At 39.3% G+C, this 20,709-nt stretch overlaps 1 protein-coding gene across 11 annotated transcripts in view; it reads left to right on the top strand.

Annotated features, from left to right (window-relative positions):
* Positions 1-20,709, top strand: part of LOC124118796 (G surface protein, allelic form 156-like) — a 190,918-nt gene that overhangs the window by 86,505 nt on the left and 83,704 nt on the right. For 8 of the 11 annotated variants that reach the window (XM_048386100.1, XM_048386092.1, XM_048386094.1 and 5 more), the window contains 23 exons: positions 56-174; positions 659-734; positions 2,650-2,753; positions 3,511-3,577; positions 3,861-3,991; positions 4,602-4,680; positions 6,671-6,792; positions 9,745-9,811; positions 10,180-10,307; positions 10,536-10,602; positions 10,925-11,052; positions 11,250-11,322; positions 11,894-12,018; positions 12,519-12,585; positions 13,263-13,384; positions 14,014-14,080; positions 14,402-14,523; positions 14,822-14,888; positions 15,115-15,233; positions 18,501-18,570; positions 19,018-19,121; positions 20,113-20,179; positions 20,475-20,605. In XM_048386100.1, coding sequence (XP_048242057.1) covers positions 56-174; positions 659-734; positions 2,650-2,753; positions 3,511-3,577; positions 3,861-3,991; positions 4,602-4,680; positions 6,671-6,792; positions 9,745-9,811; positions 10,180-10,307; positions 10,536-10,602; positions 10,925-11,052; positions 11,250-11,322; positions 11,894-12,018; positions 12,519-12,585; positions 13,263-13,384; positions 14,014-14,080; positions 14,402-14,523; positions 14,822-14,888; positions 15,115-15,233; positions 18,501-18,570; positions 19,018-19,121; positions 20,113-20,179; positions 20,475-20,605 — 2,222 coding nt within the window. The remainder of the gene's footprint in view (positions 1-55; positions 175-658; positions 735-2,649; positions 2,754-3,510; positions 3,578-3,860; positions 3,992-4,601; positions 4,681-6,670; positions 6,793-9,744; positions 9,812-10,179; positions 10,308-10,535; positions 10,603-10,924; positions 11,053-11,249; positions 11,323-11,893; positions 12,019-12,518; positions 12,586-13,262; positions 13,385-14,013; positions 14,081-14,401; positions 14,524-14,821; positions 14,889-15,114; positions 15,234-18,500; positions 18,571-19,017; positions 19,122-20,112; positions 20,180-20,474; positions 20,606-20,709) is intronic. The other 3 variants (XM_048386097.1, XM_048386099.1, XM_048386098.1) reach the window with 3 other exon arrangements.

The raw sequence follows: 20,709 nt of genomic DNA, 5'->3' as shown, positions 1-20,709 counted from the left end.
GTGGTGTAAAAGAACATTCACCCATTCAATATATGCAATTCGTTCGTTCTAACAGGGAGTTAAAGAAACAGTTTGCATGTCTGGAGGGGAAAACTGGAACAGGTTGTGAAACGAGTAGAACCCTGAAACTGGTGGCTGAAGGAGGGAATACAAAGTTTGGGACCGATTCTTGTGGTAAGATATATATTTATTATTGTCTGTTGTTTTATCTCCTGGTCTATTAATGTAAAACGTGGCTATATATGCATACAGACGTCAATGACAAATGGACATCGTGTATACCGGCCATAAACTCTGTAGTATCAACTTCATTTGATATTGCTATATGTGGAAAGATATATTAATGTAAATTGTTTATTTCATATCTAAGTGAAAGGACAGCTGGTTGTGATACGACATAGACGTTAATATACTGTACAGAAACCCAGCATAATCATGTGCAGATAGACAGACTGGGCCTTAAGGAATACTAGTATTACAATAAATAAAACATATTTCATTGTCATCAAACTGCATTAAAACACGTGTGTATAAATATCTTTGTCTTTATAAACAACATTCCCTCCCTGTCTTATGGAGCATGAGGTGTACCTCATTTTGCTGCAAATTCACAACTACATTGTCAGCAAGTGCAGTGTTGTGTTGTGGATTATTTCAGCTGCAGGAGCAACAGCCGCTTGTGAATGCCAGATAGCGTATTTGATCGCCGATGTCACTGGAGCCAACAAGTGCACGTAAGTTAACATTGGCGCGTCGCTTTACATGTTCATTGGCGGTAACATAGAGGGACAAGCTGTCATGTCTATGCCGCAGTTTATGTCTAAATGCAGAGAAATGTGTTTTAAGTGACTATCAAGTCCAGCCGCTCAACAAATTGTGTGATTCGTTCATTCTCCGAAGCTTATAAGGGCCATTTTTGGTTTAGTGGAAATGTCAGACTAGGAATATGTGTGAATGGAAAGATAATAATGATAAAGTGATGCGATGTTGATTGATAGAATGCCCTAAATGAAACAGGAAATAGAATTGGAATAAACCTATTCTGTCCCAGACAGCTGCCCTTTATGAAATGTTTATAGTTGTTCGCACCTTTATATGTAAGCATCGCTATATTAATTGTTTGATCACAGACTTTGGTATAAATGACATATCAGCCAATGCCACATACAAATATTAAATGTCAATGCCAGAGATATAAACCAACTAAATATTCGCCGAAACAGAATCCATTAGTCGTAGAAGGAAAAGTAACGGTGTCAATTATATCACTGGATCTATGAAGATCAGCGATGACACCAGATGTTCGCTGAAGAAAAATCTACAAAGACTACGCATCAGTTCTGTCCAATTTTAGCTTGACTCTAAAATCTGAAGACATGTCCGTTCCTTTTTCGTACTGGATTCCAAAGCGCCATAAATACCCGAACAACGAGAAATGCATTGCTTGGTCCAGCAAGTCTACCTACAAATTCCTGTCTCAAAGATTACCCACAATCCTTAATACAATCAAGGAAGGACTTCATAGCCGCAGAAAGTAGTTTAGACAGTCGGAATTAATGCCACGTGAATTGAAAAGCCTTCAACGATTGGTTTGATTTTCATCGTCTCAAATGTTCACTATGCCACACGACAACTTACTGAAAAACATTATACATTGATCAATTGGGCATCTGTTAATAAAAATGCTGACCAGAGATATACGTAAATCTTCAAACATTCAAGAATATTTGTCAAATGTGAAAACAAATCAAGTCATCGATCTATCTTGAGTTTACTGAGAAAACAACATGTGTAATACTGGACTTCATTATGGATAACAAAGAGTGAAATCTGGGAATAGGACATTTAGACAAGATTGAAGTAGGCACTCGCGTGGGCACAGATTGTGCTCCCCTCCATAGCTGATTCGTTTCTTTATCCATATAAAGAGACATTATCTGCACGGGAATTTGGTGGAGATGTTTAACTAAATCTTCAGGTATATCAATGTTTTGGTATAATAATTATTCAAAAATGGTCAAATAGGCAATTCCCTTCCAACGTTTTACTCACCTGAACTAGAGCCCAAAGAGACCCGTGATAACACCCCATCGGTTTCATATGTATATGTTTGCACAGAGATTCAGATTGACGAAACATTATCCATAAGACTGTATGACAATTGGTTAGACTTGAACTTTCCAATGGATAACTTTGACTTAACGTTGAGCAATATTCCAGCAGGTCTAGCTTTTGGTTTCTATATTTTCCAACCTTGTGGTCAAACATGATATCTCTTTCACGATTTCAAAGAGCGACATACGACCGTTGCGCAAACGTTGCCTGACCAGGGTTACAACATTCAAGGCTTGTTAGGCTTCCAGTGACCAAATTTATGTCCGCTGCAATTTTCTATTTTGACTTGTCCCACATGTTCCCGTGTTTGTTTTCTTAGGTGAACAATTGACGTGCCCTGTTTGTGACGGATACTACCGATGAGGCAGTATACGCTCACCTTATTGCGAAAATTTGTGACCAAACACAATCTGATTCTTTAACACGTGCTCATGATGTAGTCAGAATCGTGATGTGATTATGGAAATTATTCGTGTTGCTTTTACTTATGTAGGTATGGTCAGTGTCTTTACTATAGTAACTGTATGTGATCAGAGAGACGGAGAAGAAGATAGCATGTTTGTATGCAACAACAACAGCGAGCTGTGATGCCGCCGTCCCGAGAACGACCATCATGTCCAACACAGACAACACTTGCAGTAAGATATCATGTTTCCTTGATACCTGTAGTAAGATTGTCCTTCCTTGTGTCTGATTATGTCCAACACAGACAACACTTGCATTAAGATATCATGTTTCCTTGATCGCTGTCGTAAGACTGTCCTTCCGTGTGTCTGATTATGTCCAACACAGACAACACTTGCAGTAAGACATCATGTTTCCTTGATCCCTGTAGTAAGGCTGTCCTTCCTTGTGTCTGATTATGTCCAACACAGACAACACTTGCAGTTAGACATCATGTTTCCTTGATCCCTGCAGTAAGATATCATGTTTCCTTGATCCCTGTAGTAAGAATGTCCTTCCTTGTGTCTGATTATGTCCAACACAGACAACACTTGCAATAAGATATCATGTTTCCTTGATCCCTGTAGTAAGATTGTCCTTCCTTGTGTCTGATTATGTCCAACACAGACAGCATTAGTGATCAAGTTACATTTCATTCTCTCTATTCATGTACAAAACTGATAATACCTGATAAGTGTTACCTTTATTTTGTCCGATCAAATTCAACGACTTGTGTAACACTGTTTGTCCATAAACAATGTTAGTTTAATGGCACGTATTGTACATATATATGTCATTGTGGAGAGTATTCATTTGTGATTACATATATGCATGTATATCAAAAGCGTTTCGTCGCCGCCACTCCTTAAGGAAGTACATTCAGCGGAAACACTGAGTGTTAGTTATTCACATAAACAGTGGAAGGATAACTGTTTCTGTCTCACGTTGCAGGTAAAACAAGTAGCTGTTCTTGCCAGAGAGCATACGGTATTGACACAACCAGCGCAAATGAGTGCACGTAAGATGTGTTTTGTTATCATACATTTCATCAGTGACTTAAACAGAAAAAAACGTCCTATTTCTCACAACTTGCAAACCATTGGTATTGTAAATATCTCTGCAAGATTAATGTACCTTTAGTACAGAAAAGGAAAGATCAACATCTCACGGTAATACAAATAATTTATGAACATATATATGTCACTGAAATTTAACATGAGAACTTAATTGTCAAAACGAATTAACTAATCTGTGTATTGTCTATTGCACTCAAGTGTATACATATGTTTTAATCATGACAGCGCCCAAAAAGGCGTGGTTACATGTCTGAGGTCGACAACTGACACTGGATGCACAGGAGAGACTGCCTTCACCAAGACAAGAACTCAACTCGGCTCCGGTCTAGAGACGTATCTTCAATCAGGCACATGTAGTACGTTCCTTAGGTTCCTAAAATTCATTTGCAAACCATACATTCTTCAAAATCATATTACTATCTTAACTTGAAGAGAGTCACAACGTAGTAACGGTTCACTCGTTGCAGATGTTACAATAGCCAATATGGTACACGGGCATATTTGGCAGGAGAGTTTCCCATAATGGCTAAAGTGTTTTGTAATGACGTGCACATACGAGTCTGTAAATATATTATTACAGTCCTCGGCTTTTGTGTAAAGAGGATCGTGGCTGAACTAACACATGTTTCAAATGCGGTTACACGACTTGCTGTTTGTATTACAATACTACTGGTTTCACATTATGATGAAAGTAACTATAAAAGTACAATGAGAAATTTGAGTGTTATTCATTTCTATATAATTACTGACAGTGTATAAATTTAAAACTATATGATACAATCAGATGGTAGCGATGTCTAAACTGGTTGATAGTCTGTCATTGTAACCTATCAGAACCAAATCAGCTAATGTTATCAAATACAAGTAAGGATTTAAGTCCACCGTTTAAAATACATACTTTTGATGTTGTCATTGTCTGTATGCAACCACAATTCATTGACTCTCCAATTGTTTGTCAATGTTTAGGTGCGGGTTTGACTGACACCTGTCAGTGCCAGATTGACTACGCCAAGGCATCAGTGGATCCTGCAGCCAACAAATGCACGTAAGTCACGTATTTAGATGGAGTAAAGTGGTCCAGGAAATCAACCAAGTCGTCCAGAGTAGATGTTTCCCCCATTTTCTCTGCATCTTCTGTGCCACAGTTTAGATGATACGTTTCTAACAACTTTACGGTATTGCATTGTTAAGTTAAAATATTACTGATTACTCCACGGGACGCCATTTTTAGTTGCTACACTACGGACTACTTGTCGAGACGACATTGTTTAGTTCATTATTAACTTAACATATTACTGATTACTCCACAGGATGTCATTGTTTAGTTCATTCAACAGGGACTACTAGACGAGAAGCCATTGTTTAGTTGATACACTACGGAGTACTCGACGAGACGCCATTGTTTAGTTTATAAATAACGGACGATGTCACAAGATGCCATTGTTGAACTGATGCTTTACAAACAACTTCACGGGACGTCATTACTTAGGCTCGGTTCCTTACAAAGGCGGGGTGTGTGGTTTGCGTAAGTGAAATACTGCTAACTCCTGTGTGATCTGCCCTGTGTACAATGTTCATTTGGGATAAGTGTACGAATTCTGTCCTGCGAAATTCTGCGCCATTCTGCACCATTCTGCTTGTAACGCGTTGGCCAGTTGTTGGAGTGTCCGCGGCATATTCCGACGTTGACGTACCCGTCGATCGAGTTCTTCCGAGAAGTTTTGTTTGTTTGTTTGTTGTTTGACGCCGCAATATACCAGATATATAACTGCGGTCTGTAAATAATCGAGTCTGGACCAGACAATCCAGTGATTGACATCATGAGCATCGATCCACTCAATTGGAATACGATGACATGCATCAACCAAATCAGCGAGCCTGAGTGTTCCATTGGGTTGCGATCTGGAGATCTCGACGGCAAGGGCAAGGCGTTGATGTTAGGATTATGAAGGTAGTCTACCATGACACGAGCTGTGTGCGGTGGAATGTTGTCCTGTTGAAACAGCTCCCTCTTGCGGTCAATGATTGGAAGAAGGTGAGGTGGAAGAATTTGATTCATGTAGCGATTTGCAGTCAAATTTCCCTGAACCACAACCAAGTCAGATCTCGTGGTGTAGGATATGGCCCCCTCACCATGACACAACCGCCACCGAATTTGTCGAATTCACGTTTAAAATGCTCATTTTGACGACGATAAACACGTTGTATTCCATCTCACCGGTAAAGAAGAAATCCAATTCCAATTCTGTAAGGCATTGCACCAAACGCAAGCCTCGCTGTCGATGGATCGGTTGCAAAACAGGAACGATAAGTGGTCTTCTCGGTCGGATTCCAGCCTTGCGAAGATGGTTCCTGACAGTCTGGTCCGATATCCTCACTAAACCAGGGATGCGTCCTGCAGTCTCCATAGCTGTGGCATTGCGATGACGTAGGTGGAACAGTCGAATGTAGCGATCCTGTGCAGGGCTGTTAACTCTTAATCGGCTGGTTCTCGGACGGACTGCATCGGAATTGAACTATGTGTATCGGTCCCAAAGGAGGCAAATGGTGATGTGGTGGACGTTGAAGTGGCGTACAACAGAAGACTGCGATTCCCCTCTTTGGATACGTCCTATGGCGATGTTCCGATCGGCAGTGCTGAGTCTCGGCATTTTCGAACTTGAACAATGTTGACAACTGAATGACACATTATTGCCTTTTTATAGCCACTGCCACGCTGTACTGTTTTCCTCCATGATATGTTTGAACAAGTGTGAAATCAATGCCGTTTAAGACACTGCAATCGTTTGTCGAATATCAGGCCACCAACAATTTCCAATAACATATATCCAAAGTATATACCTGATTTTTTTGTATAGTCAGGTTCAATGAACTACATTCTACATGTGTTTCTTTTTTGAAGAGTGTAAAAACACGCCCAACTCTATTGTGCGGCTCTTTATTTAGCAATCACCAATCTGGATAGTTTGGGGGTATTCATTACACAGAACACAATTAATGCTTTCTATACTTTGTATGAACATTTGTGTTCACAGGGCTCTGAAGGCCCTCATTGTGTGTTTGGCTGACAAGACAGCCGCGGCTTGTGATGGATCCACGTTACCTTCAGCGTTGGCGGATGCTGCACACACAGACATAAAGGCCGACACTGCTTGTGGTAAGAACCTGTCCGTGACAACATCCGGCACACTGGTATTTCGGGTTTTAAGTCTGATGTTAAAAGCCTTTCAATCCTGTGAATAGAATGATAAATGTTAAATGGTGCATTGCAAGAAGTCAGATGCGGTGTTAAAACCCCTTGTGTTCACCTAACCCTGAGTGTAACTATGAACACTGTCAATGCCAATCCCTGCCAATCTTATCACCAGCGGTTGCAACTGCATTCGGGATTACGATTTGGAAAAAGCGTGAAAGAGGCCGTGATAAAATATTCTAATGCTTGAATCCTTTGACAACATTTTTTATCGGTGTAGGTTAGTTCATTGTTTATGCTTTCTGCCAATTCTATGAATATTCTATAATAACTGAGCATAATACACGGATGAAAGACATTGGGGGTCATGATACAGAAAAAATGCAAATGGCCATCATCTGTTTTTGAACCATTCCTCGCTTCAGGCTGGTCCAAATTTGTTCTGCAATATGTTCGTTAATGTGGTTCCTGGATTGATTTTGGAGACTATTTTACTATCACACCTTGAAAACTAGCACGAGCAGTTGCAAATGTATAACTGTGATGCCCAAAATGATATGGCATAATGTCTATAAACATGACTTTTGAAAACTTGTTTAAAAATGATATTTGTTTGGGATAATGAACTAAGTATTTATTCAGTCCTTTCAAAAGTTAACACTAAGGGTTGTTATTGGAACCCCTAGAGTTCATATGGTGACAGTAGGGGTCACATTTGTAACTGCTCGTGTTCGTGTGCCAAAGATGACCTAAACTATCTTTTTTAGAAAGTTGTATAATTGTGTTTTTGAAAACATGTTTGAAAATGATATTGGTTTGTGAAAATAAACGAAGTAAATATACGTTTATTTAAAACAACTAACGCTTATGGTTGGTAATACAACCACTGTTTTCTATATGGTGACTCTTGGGATTCCACCTTTTAGTGATCTCAGAAATATAGGTTTGAAATTATTTTGCCTTAGCCAAGCATTATGCTTACTTATCATGCTTATGGTAACAAAATAACAAAATTCCTAACAGATTATTAGCCTTAGCCATCTTTATGGCAACACATAATTTTTACTTGCCCTATTTCTCAATGGTGTCCTCTCAAACATTTCCATATCTCAACTATTTTAACAAGGTAGAAAGACAAAAATATGCACAGAAGTACTCATAATATATCCTTACTTATTCCTTACACATATATATTCAAAAAGTTGAAAAGTATTTATTTGACTCGTGACCTTGGTCTGAAAAGTAGGGCAAGATGACCTTCTTCTTGATGATAGTTGTTGACTAAGATACATGTACTCACTACATTTTATCGTTCTAGCACAGAAATTTAAATAAAGCGACAAAACCCTTCCCATATCCAATAGAAATCTCTGCAAAGAGCAGAGTCGAAAATGTCACAGAAAATGTCCCTGATATGCCAAAGAGAAAGCCCTCTAGTAACCTTGACCTTGAGTGCTCAATGGGGGCACGGGTAGCCCAATCGTCTAAATCGCCGCGATTCGCTGTGCAAAGTTGCGTCCCTTGGGCACGCCAGAAACCTATGATTGTGGGTTCGAATCCCGGTTCGACACGTGAAGGTTTTTAGGTTTGTCAGCACCATACCCATGCTCGTGGGTTTCACCGAAGTGCTAAACGTCTGAGACCTGCATCACTTCGGGCTTTCGTTCCTCTTTAAGCCAACACGCCGGGATATAACTGGAATACTGTTGAAAGCGGCGTTAAACCCAAGTCACTCACTCACTCGCTCACTCAATTGAATGCTCAAATAATTAAGACTAATTACACTAAGACCTTTACTTTCAGGCCAAATATGCCAAGTATTCAAACAATATATTTATTGACTTGTGTAAGTATTATTTGACCCACGATGTAATAATTTAAGTGTAATCCTCATTTGGAAGTTAGTGTTTTTGCAGCGTATTAACGTTTAAGTGAAAATAATGAGGAAGTTAGAGCAATTATCAGCTTTGACACACCAACACAGCTGGAGCATGTAATGTTGGTCAAGGTGACCTACTTTTCATATCAATGACATGTTTTACAAAGATAAATGAATTCAACAAACTTCATTTATTGAGGGCTAAAATATAAGAGTTATAAATATAAAAGGTCCCTTAATGTCAAACTGAAAGCTTTTTAGTGACCTTGACCTTGTGCCATTGTATGCCCAAAACTAATCAATCCGACTCCCCTGGTTTACACATATCATGCACAAAGCTTTAATGCTAGGATCCATTGCTTGAAGAAGCTACAGCAAAAACAAAAGCGGCAACTGGACGAGTCAGGAAAAGACAAATTCATTAAAAAAGCAGTCCGTTGAAGCTTTGTTCAAACACAAAAACTTTCACATAAACTGTGTACACACGAAACCCCACACCGTTCTCCAACCCCAACCCCAATCCCACGAACGCTGCCAACCCCCCTCCAACTAACCGCCTCCCTCCAACCCATCTCGCATCCACCGCCCTCCAGCCGCGGTCCCGCACCCCCATCCACACACACTCCATCTCACTACAACCTGATCAGGATCCACTCTCTTCCTGCACCGGTTACTGTTAGGGTTTATCTTGCATAGAATATGGACAACGTCAACCCCGAGCGTAACTTTCAAGAAATGAAAACTCGGGGTTGCAGTTGCAACCGTTAGTCTTCACAGTTACACAAATAGGTTCGGTTAACACTAGTGCAGGCAATCAACTTCAAAACAAGCGATGCCTCAGTGCAGAACATGGTTCATGGGAATACATCGAAGGCATAGTTTTTCTTTTTACACTGAGGTTGAGTCAAACAGCTGGTCATAACAAAACCAGCATTAAACATGTTGTTACCATCTTAAAGTTATGTGTGTGAAAGTTAATAATAATCCAGATAGATATTGTGTTTCTGACAAGTACGTATGATCATATCTGTTTGCAGTTGTTTCAAGCACATGCGAATGTGAAATCGCTTATGCAAAGACAGACATATCCTCCAATAAATGCACGTAAGTACAAACATGTTCATAATAATTCTACTTCTGTTCCGTTCCTATAATCGGGGCAGTTAACGCAATAATTACCCATTCCGACTGGGGGTTGTCAGTACGAGGTAACACTTGAAGAATAGGTCCCAATTGTGTCGATTGATGCTCATATCAATCACTGGATTGTCTGGTCCAGACACGATTATTTACAGACCGCCGTCATTATGAAACTTGATATTTTCTGAATGATGTCTTACTTTATTTAATTTGTTCAGTGTACACGTATGAGAAAGACCAACCTGTACAAGCTTGTGTGCAGAACAACAAAATGAAGACGCACACAAATTCATACGGTGAAACTAATTACCTGATTTCTTTGTCTCTGCCAGCGCTCAGCGAACCAAGATGGAGTGCCTGTACAAATCTGAAACCCTGGGCTGTGATGGAACAACTAAGAGGAATGCTTTGGTTGATGGTTTCAAGGCTGATTTGGTATCAGGAGCTTGTGCTGCTGAAAGTAGGTAGACTCGTGTGTTCCGCTTACGAGTACATAGTATATTTGCTAATAAAAAGATTGCACAGGAAACCTAGACAATTGCCTAAAATGTGAAGAATTTGTATAACTTTTCCAAAGTGGTCTATGATTTGGAAGAATATAGGTATATATATTATATATACGTATAAATGGGTTATTATGGACCTTTTTTAAAGTTACAAGACTTTGAAATTGTCTCTTTCTCCGTAGCGTCCGATGTCTGCAAACTCTGTATGATCCCTTATGCAGCAGTAGACCCCGCTGGAGATAAATGCGGGTAGGTGTCTTACAAAATAAAACATGTTTGAACATAACTACAATTAACATTCAGAATGAAACGGAAAGGTCTTTCGATGCTGGTATTTTAAGAAACGTGTTTTCATGAATTCATTCGTGAAATTTGAAATGTGTTATCTAATGCTGCAATTGTGTTGACAATCAATATAAGAACAGCCCAACACGTATGTTGAAGGTGTGAAGTTTCAAAACATAATTTGCTCTCAGTATATTCAGATTAAGTCTTGAAGCCTTTGAGAAATGTTACATCTTCAAATATTGATGTGTCGTGTGACAAATGTACTTTATGGTGTAAATGACAGCGCCCTGAAGACATTTCTTGGTTGTTTGGACACGAAGACAGCATCTTTAACAAGCTGTGACGTTTCACAAACCATCATTCAGCTTGCTACAGCTGCTAACCAAGCGGTGACGGACACGGCATCCTGTAGTAAGTCGGATTTTGGTTTTCATGTTGTCCTGAAGAATAAAACAACTTACTTACATTATTCCTCCGACTCATTCTGTGTCTACATCTTTAACTGTTTTGTGTTTACAATATCAACTCATGGCACTTGTGAAGCCCGACATACATGTTATGGATGTCATGAGCCATTCAGAAGTGTTGTTTATATCCTTTTATTAAAGCCGCTACGGACACTTGCAGCTGTACAGTTGTCTACTTGAAAACTGCAAGAGCTGATGATACTGCGGAATGCAGGTATGTGTGACAGCTACTCTTCAGTCATGTACTGATTAAACGGACTAGATGGTCTCATATGTATCAATAACAATTCAAAGGCAATCTCAAAATCTCCCGACTGCAACAATTTCTTACAAGGTGCCTGTGAGGTCCTATTTGTCCGTCGTCTAAGTTTGAAGTGAATGGTGAAATTGGCGTTTACTGCTAACAACACAACCCTTAACAAAACTACATCCAGTTCACTGCATCATCAACACCTTACACAAGTGTACACCACAACCAGGCCAGGCCAGGCCACGCTACGCCACGCCATGCCACGCAACGCCCCGCCACGCAACGCCACGCCAGGCCAGGCCAGGCCACGCTAGGCAATGCCAGGCCACGCCACGCCACCACACCGCACCGCACCGCACCGCACCGCACCGCACCGCACCGCACCGCACACACCAAAGCGCACCACACAGTGCAACACAACACAAAAACAACACAAGATATAGATATATCTCATTTATCATGTATTTGAAATATCTGTTTTGCGATTAAGCATTTATTATATGATGTATATGATGTGTGAACATCGCATTGTCAGTGCTTTAAAGACCAAGATGGACTGCCTTGTGACGACAACTGGTATTGCATGTGATGGAACAGCCCGCCACACCTATGCGGGTACTGTTAGTACAGCCATGGATGGTGTCACGTCCTGCCCTTCCAGTAAGTTGTAAATAGCTGAGAACAGAGTTAGTTCGATCAGTGTTAACATCCAATTGAAAACGCAAAATGGATAACTTTTTTTCTGCAGCTATATTCAAGTATTCAATAGTTATTACATTCACAAATTATATCTTTATTATCCAATTGAAAATCCAAAATGAATAAATTCTGTAGCTGCATCATAACAGAAATATATTCAGCCAATCACCGAGAGCGTAACACAAGTCTTGTTGTGCATCATCTTAAGACATGCCGTGTCATCAGTATCAATTATTTTTTTATTTTGAATATTCTTGTTTCTTCTATTCTGTATTAAACAATTATTGATCACAATTTAGGCAATATCATCTTTTATGGACCCAAGAAGCTGGACTCAATATCAGTTTCTTGGGTCCATAAAACATTTATATTGCCCCCATGAATGGTCAATAATTGATAAATATGTAATGTCCATCATAAAACCATGTCTTGCGTCTCACATTTTAAACGTCATCTTGTAGCCTATCCTTCTGGGTCTATATGCAAGGAATGTGTGATTCCAATGGCAACAACAGCTGCAACATGCGCGTAAGTCTTTGAATACTTAAACTGACAATGCCAAAAGTGTCCTTTATTGTGACCTTGTTATGACGTTTGTGAAGTCTAGGTCTGGATGAAGTAAGCAGTGTCATGTGGCATTAGCATATCAATGAAATGGGTTTAAATTGATTTAAATAAATCTTCGTAGTTTCCGATTGGTAGATAGATTTACGATGCTATATATTCAACACCCAATTTCTAATAGCTCTATTTTAAGGTTCCATCTTTTATTTTTTTAACTAGTTTACAAGTTCTTAGAAAACGGACCCGTGTATGTGTAAACGATGAATGTTTTGGGGTCAAAATATTTTTCCAAAGGAAAGAATATTCATGGGGGAAATATTGCAGTGGCAGTAGGATACTAGCTGTGGAAATAATATCCTTGGCGAACATTTCCACTTGAAACTTTAAGATATTACTTCTCCAGGAGACAATCTCCAGGGGGAATAAATATCCTATTACATGTGTACTGAGTTACTTTGCATTACGTACGTACTGAGTTACTTTGCATTACTGTCATAGCTGGCGTATGGCGCATTGGCTTTTTACCTTAACACAAGTTATTTACTCACTCCAGTAAGCAAAGAAACCACTTCTTATATGACAGACTTCCCACATGACTGATTCACATCTCTGCTTACATGGTTTTGTCTTTCCTGTCACAGGGCCTTGGAGACATACTACCACTGTTTGTACACGGCGGCAGGCACTACCAGCTGTGATGGTTCTAAAAATATAAAAACACTCGCCGATGACCAAGCCACGCAAGATAACTCTTTATCATGCAGTAAGTTGATAGCCCTGATGAAAGTACCAACCATTCACATCATTGGATCGTTTGACAAATTTAGGCTCTAATGCTAAAAGCCCTTGACTCTAAACTCAATGTGTGAACATGGGTCTGGATTATCAGCGGGTGTTATGTGCAGATGTTGCTGAAACGAAGTCTTGCGGTGTATATAGTTAGCCCTAAAATGCAGTCTTGGGCTGTATATAGTCAACACTGAAATACACTGTTGGGCTTTCAAGTAGAGATATTCCCCGAATTCATTCTTTAATACAAAATTGCTCGGTTTTCAGCAAAAATGTTCCCGAAATTCATTCTTTGTTTTGTGAAGATATTGCGAAAAATGCATTGCCATGACGATATTTTTGAAATCATTAGCATAGGCTATTCCTGATATGTATTCTTGTGTTTCAAATACTGAATGCTGAAATGCAATTTTAGGTTTTAAGTTCAGAATGCCACTGGTGAAGGACTCACCCTTGTCGCAAACATCTTTCACCCTATTGTAGCTTTTACGCCAATTGAAATCTCTTTCGATGGATAATCGAGACTGGTTATTCTCTGGTTATGGACGTGATGTATTTATTAAAAGGAATCGTGCTGGTCATATGTACTTCGACATTTTTCAGTTTCACCTCGCCGGGACGTGTGCACCTGTCAGGTCGCCTTCTTGAAATCCACAGCTGCACTATGCGAGTGAGTGTTCTGCACGGTTGACACTGGACTCGTAGTGTGATTTTCTGTTTTCTGAATCAATATCACGTTTATTACGTTTGATTAACACATGTCATTTTGTCATCTATACAAGAATCTAACCGATCTCTAAACCATTTTTGTAGAAATTAACTAAATGTGAAATGCATTTGATATATCATGACCTGTTTGTCCGTCCTTTCCCATTTGAGGTAAGTATGTTATTTTTCCACCCTTAACGGGTCAGTAATAACAACTGCATTTTCGAACTAATGAAAAGAAAGTGTTGTTCTGAAAGAAACTGCTATTATAATATTTATACAGCTCTCTAAAAGTTCTGATGAACTGTCTGTGGGCTGGAACAGCTACTGGTTGTGATAATACTGCTACGAGAAATGCTGTGGCGACAACAGCTGATGGGAAAATAGATACTACATGTAGAGGCAGTAAGTAGTACTTACATATTACACAAATGTCTAACGTTCAATTAATCAGGTCGATACTAAATGAACGAGAACGAACAAATAACGTTGAAGTAGCGTTATGGGTAAAGACTGACTAACTGAGGGTAGCCTCTGAGCGCCCTGAATATTCTTTCTGCACATAACCTACAGTCCGTGTGATGGAAATAAACAACTGATTTTGTTGTACGTGTACAGTGGAAATATACTTTCAATAATAATCATATTTATATAAAGATATGAATGTTTCAATATTATAACATATATTTTAACTATTTTTCAGCATTAAGTGATGTTTGTGTATGCCAGGTCGCCTACGCCAAAGCGGACATGACCACTGGTCACTGCGCGTATGTATGACTTTATCATCTGGTCAGCATGTTCGAAGTTTTTACGCCTGTATTCAGTTGCACGTCCGAAAATGAAAATAAGAATGAATTTAGTATTAATAAAAGTGTCCTCAATAACTTTCCCCTTTCTATCATTAATTGTCTGAAATGCAATACTCTGTAATCTGTTATATTTGTGACTTCTATGCATGTAACAAAGCACTCATCTTTCCTGACATTCGTTTAGCGCTCTGATTGCACAGTTTGCATGTCTGGAGAGCAAAACTGGAACAGGTTGTGAAGCAAGCAGAACCCTGAAACAGGTGGCTGAAGAAGGGAACACAAAGTTTGGAAGTGGAACGTGTTGTAAGATATATACTCATCAATGTATATTGCTGTATCTTGTCTACTGGTCTATTAATGTAAAACGTGGCTATAAATACATATAGACGTGAATGGCAAATTGACATCGTGTATACCGGCCATATACACTGTTGTATCAACATCAGGTTTATTTAATTTCATTATTGCTATATGTTGTGGTCACATACTTATAGTGAAGATCAGAACACACTCACAAATGTCTGATGTGTCAGCTACTGCTGTATGCATTGTATGATGAACACAAGCATATATTCGACGTCGGTCGTCATATGAACGTATGCAAGCTATGTAATCTAAAGTCAGTCTTAGTATTTGTTTAGCTAACTCAATTCAATGTTTAGAATCTAACATGCATGTACGGTTCACATTATTATAGTGTACCCTGCCATATCAGATAAATCCCAGCATCTAAAATTTAGAATTCCAACACTGATGGAACTATGGTGCTAAGTAAGGATTATAATACAGTTTCCAAGTTCAATATGGATTTTTAATCACGTGTAGATAACCTTGTGAGACCCGGGGCTGCAGTAGATCCCAAACACACTACTGCTTATTGTAATTATATAAGAGACGACTAACGGCATTCACTCACCTCTTGTTAGCACATCTGCCGGGGTCCCTCAAGGTTGCGTCATCACACTCATTATCTCACAACAGCGCTTGTATATGTATTTCCTTCGACGTTTAAGAATTTTCAAATTTACTCTACCACCATCTCAATGTTTTATAGAACATATGCTTTTAACTTCACCAGTTGGGACAGAAACCTGTCTGTTCGAAACAAAAGCAAACTCTTCAAATACTGTAACACGGCAAAATAGATTATTGGCGTCACTCTTCAGGACATCGACAGTATTTATGGGCAACAAAATTAATAGTTAATAAAGTAAATACAATATAAGATCCTGTTTTACATTCGGAGCATCAACTTCTTTCTGGCCGTTGTTGGGATCAAACAGGGCTAGGAATCCATCCATACACACTTGTATCAAGTTTTCTAATATACTTTGTGATAATAATCGTTGAGCATTTATTCGCTAGTGCTACTTGAAACGTTTATGACGTTCGTATTTATTTGTATGCGTGTTTAGAAAAAAGGTGAGACCTTGTGTCTGTAACCTAAATGTCCTTTGGGATAATCGTATCTTATCTCAAAGTGCACGTTGTGGTCTGACTCGTTTACTATTTATCTTCATATCAACCGCTGGTTTGGCGGTGTGTACATATTTGATTGACCGATTGTGATTTATGTTTCCGTCACGCTGGAAATGCAATCAAACCCGCCATAGAGGAAAACAAATCTCTGTAATATTACTTTTAATGAAGAAATATTTAGCCGAAAAAATATTATATTTCTTATTTTCTTTGTCATCACATGCAAATGCAGCTGATAATCTCTTTCAATGAACGACAGTTTGCCAGTTTAGGAGTGAGTGAGTGTGTTTGTTTTACGCTGCTTTTAGCAATATTCCAGCAATATCAGGGCGGGGGACACCAGAAATAGCCTTCACACATTGAACCCATGTCGGTAATCGAACCCGGGTCTTCGGCGTGACGAGAGAAACGCATTAACCACTAGGCTACCCGACAAACCCCAGTTTAGGATTATCGATGAAATGCGGAAGTCTATTAATATAATCTCAACTGAGGAAATACTGGTTTCAAAACTGGTTTCAAAATAGGAAACCAAATTCTCTCCTAAAATGTTCCAAGTCCACTCGCAGATGTGAGCTCATGTGCATGATCTGCGATAGATCCACTATTAAAAGTTAAACATTTACGCTGAATGTATAGCACCAAATTACCTTTCCGATTAACAACATTGCCTGGTCCTTAAAACATCGAAGCATTTAGCTACACTCATAGCTGGCTATGTAGCGTGAAACACATCGAGGTTGTCATCGTCAGAATCTGGAGCCGCCTCGAGATTTCAACCATACCATAAAGACGAAGTAATCAGTCAGTTATCTTTTAGAACATCAGCTGTACTGTCTGTAGACATTTCCGACAGACAATATGACGATCGAAACATTGTGTTTTCACCAGGCTTCACTGTGTTCAGCAGATATACTTGCAGACCTCTCAAAAGGGACGAAATTATGGGGCTATATCAGCGAGGCATTACTGTCCTATTTTTCAGTTGAATCAGCGTTTTCCCAGTAATGATAAGGTATTACTGCGCTGGGAAAAATCTAATGTGTTTTTTCAATTTGGTTTTCCTCTTAGTTAAGAATCAATATACAACATACTTGTTTTACAGCGCAGTTACATCGATGACTTCCCTTGTAATCAGCTGGGGCGGTCGGTAGCCTAGTGGTTAAAGCGTTCGCTCGTTACGCCGAAGACCCGGGTTCGATTCCCGACATGGATACAATGTGTGAAGCCGATTTCTGGTGTCCCCCGCCGTGATATTGCTGGAATATTGCTAAACGCGGCGTAAAACCATACTCACTCACTTGTAATCAGCTCCACGCACGTTGTAACTCAGTTGCAAGTTTCAATTGCAAACTCAATGTTTTGGACGAGGGACATAACTAACTTGAAATTATATTGAAGCATGTAATATCAATTGTAGATTGTATATATTACGTTTATACATTGCGGGTACATGTATGTGATGTGTGATAACCTGGAGAGATAACCTGATATATAGAGGTTATCACGCTTGTGTGTTTGGGGATGGTAAATATCCTGCATTAGAAGTAAACATTGTATTTAGCGAAGCTACTCTAACCCGAATCTATGAGACGTCACGGCCACGTTCAAACGTTGTTGACAGTCAGCCCGTCCTGTCATAACATTAAGAAGTGCAATCAGATGTACACACAGCGACAAAACGAAACAAGGTAACAATTCAACATATTTCGGCCAAATCCAACTCATTTAATTTGTGGATAAGGTTTCAAGCCGCAGAGGTCTACAAGCACAGATATGGCTTCTGATCCCGCTTGGCTAGACCAAGTGCCCTCGCAAAACTGTTTCGAAATTTATATCTCCAAAGTTGCCAAAACTTATAAAATGCCTTAGGTACTTCACAGTTAGACACTGATTTTAAGTATATTAGACTGTTCTTTTGATAGTGATAGTAATTATCCCTGTAGTTTATCCAGATTCCCGATGGTTATTTCTGACTCGATTGCCGACTGACAAGGGCGGATATCGTCTTTATCCGTTGGCTTTATCCTGCCGAGAAACCTACCCATTATATGGTAAATCACAATATATACATGTAGGCTTCTTTTTCAGCAACGACAGACACATGCGTATGTCAAAAGGCTTATTTGATTGCCGACGTTAGCGGGGCAAACAAATGCACGTATGTATAACGATAAATCGCATCATTTATATATAGATGTATCACTGATGTGGGGATGCGTTATTATACGCCCAAAAGCAAGTTATATATAATTGTATTATTGTTAGGAATTCTGAACATAATTTGTGGAGAAATATGCAGTTACGTGTCAAACCGCATTTGAGCAGATACTTGTACCTGAATACCTGCGGTGTATATAGGCATAATATAAATGCATAATATAAATATATTTATCCAGGTACTAGTATATGCCTAATTGCGGTTTTGACATATTTGGTGTGCATATATGGATACACAACAAATATTTGCAAGGATCTTTATTGGGTTGAAGCATAGCGCACATTATTTAACATAAACTGTACACTGCTCGGACTTCACCTATGGTACAATACGATTTGTTATGTCTTTTTGATCAGTGTCTATGATAAAGTAACTGTATGTGATCAGAGAGACGGAGAAGAAGATAGCCTGTTTGTATGCAACAACAACAGCGAGCTGTGATTCCGCCGTCCCGAGAACGACCATCATGTCCAACACAGACGACACTTGCAGTAAGATATCATGTACCTTGATCCCTGTAGTAAGATTGTCCTTCCTTGTGTCTGATTATGTCCAACACAGACGACACTTGCGGTAAGATATCATGTTTCCTTGATCCCTGTTGTAAGATTGTCCTTCCTTGTGTCTGATGATGTCCAACACAGACAACACTTGCAGTAAGATATCATGTTTCCTTGATCTCTGTAGTAAGAATGTCCTTCCTTGTTTCCCCTCATGTCCAACACAGACAACACTTGCAGTAAGATATCATGTTTCCTTGAGCCCTATAGTACGAATTTCCTTCCTTGTGTCTGATTATGTCCAACACAGACAACACTTGCAGTAAGATATCATGTTTCCTTGATCCCTGTAGTAAGAATGTCCTTCCTTGTTTCCCCTCATGTCCAACACAGACAACACTTGCATTAAGATATCATGTTTCCTTGAGCCCTGTAGTACGAATTTCCTTCCTTGTGTCTGATTATATCCAACACAGACAACACTTGCAGTAAGAAATCATGTTTCCTTGATCCCTGTAGTAAGATTGTCCTTCCTTGTTTCCCCTCATGTCCAACACAGACAACACTTGCAGTAAGATATCATGTTTCCTTGATCCCTGTAGTAAGATTGTCCTTCCTTGTGTCTGATTATGTCCAACACAGACGGCATTAGTGATCAAGTTACATTTCATTTTCTCTATTCATGTACAACACTGATGACACCTGTGAAGTGTTACCTTTATTTTGTCCAGTCAAATCCAACGCAGACAATACACGACTTGTGTAACACTTCTGTATGTCCATAAACAATGTTAGTTTAATGGCATGTATTGTACATATATATGTCATTGAGGAGAGTATTCATTTGTGATGACATATATGCATGTATATCAAAAGCGTTTCGTCGCCGCCACTACTTCAAGAAGTACATTCAGCGGAAACACTGAGTGCTAGTTATTCACATAAACAGTGGAAGGATAACTGTATCTGTCTCACGTTGCAGGTAAAACAAGTAGCTGCTCCTGCCAGAGAGCATACGGTATTGACACAACCAGCGCCGACGAGTGCGCGTAAGATGTGTTTTGTTATCATATATTTCATCAGTGACTTAAACAGAAAAAACCCCGTCCTATTTCTCACAACTTGCAAACCATTGGTATTGTAAATATACTCTGCAAGATTAATGTACCTTTAGTACAGAAAAGGAAAGATCAACATCGCGCGGAAATACAAATAATTTATGAACATATATATATGTCACTGAAATTTAACATGAGAACATAAGTATCCAAACGAATTAACTAATCTGTGTATTATCTAATGCACTCAAGTGTATACATTAAACATATGTTTTAATCATGACAGCGCCCAAAAAGGCGTGGTTACATGTCTGAGGTCGACAACTGACACTGGATGCACAGGAGAGACTGCCTTCACCAAGACAAGAGCTCAACTCGGCACAGATCTAGAGACGTATCTTCAATCAGGCACATGTAGTACGTTCTTTTGGTTCCTAAAATTCCATTGCAAACCATACATTCATCCAAATCATATTACTATCTTAACTTGAAGAGAGTCACAACGTAGTAACGGTTCACTC

Source organism: Haliotis rufescens, unplaced genomic scaffold (genome assembly GCF_023055435.1).
Source record: "Haliotis rufescens isolate VD_foot unplaced genomic scaffold, xgHalRufe1.0.p SCAF_6, whole genome shotgun sequence".
Taxonomy (NCBI): domain Eukaryota; kingdom Metazoa; phylum Mollusca; class Gastropoda; order Lepetellida; family Haliotidae; genus Haliotis; species Haliotis rufescens.
The sequence above is the reverse complement of the archived record's forward strand: the minus strand, read 5'-3'. Positions and strand labels throughout refer to the sequence as shown.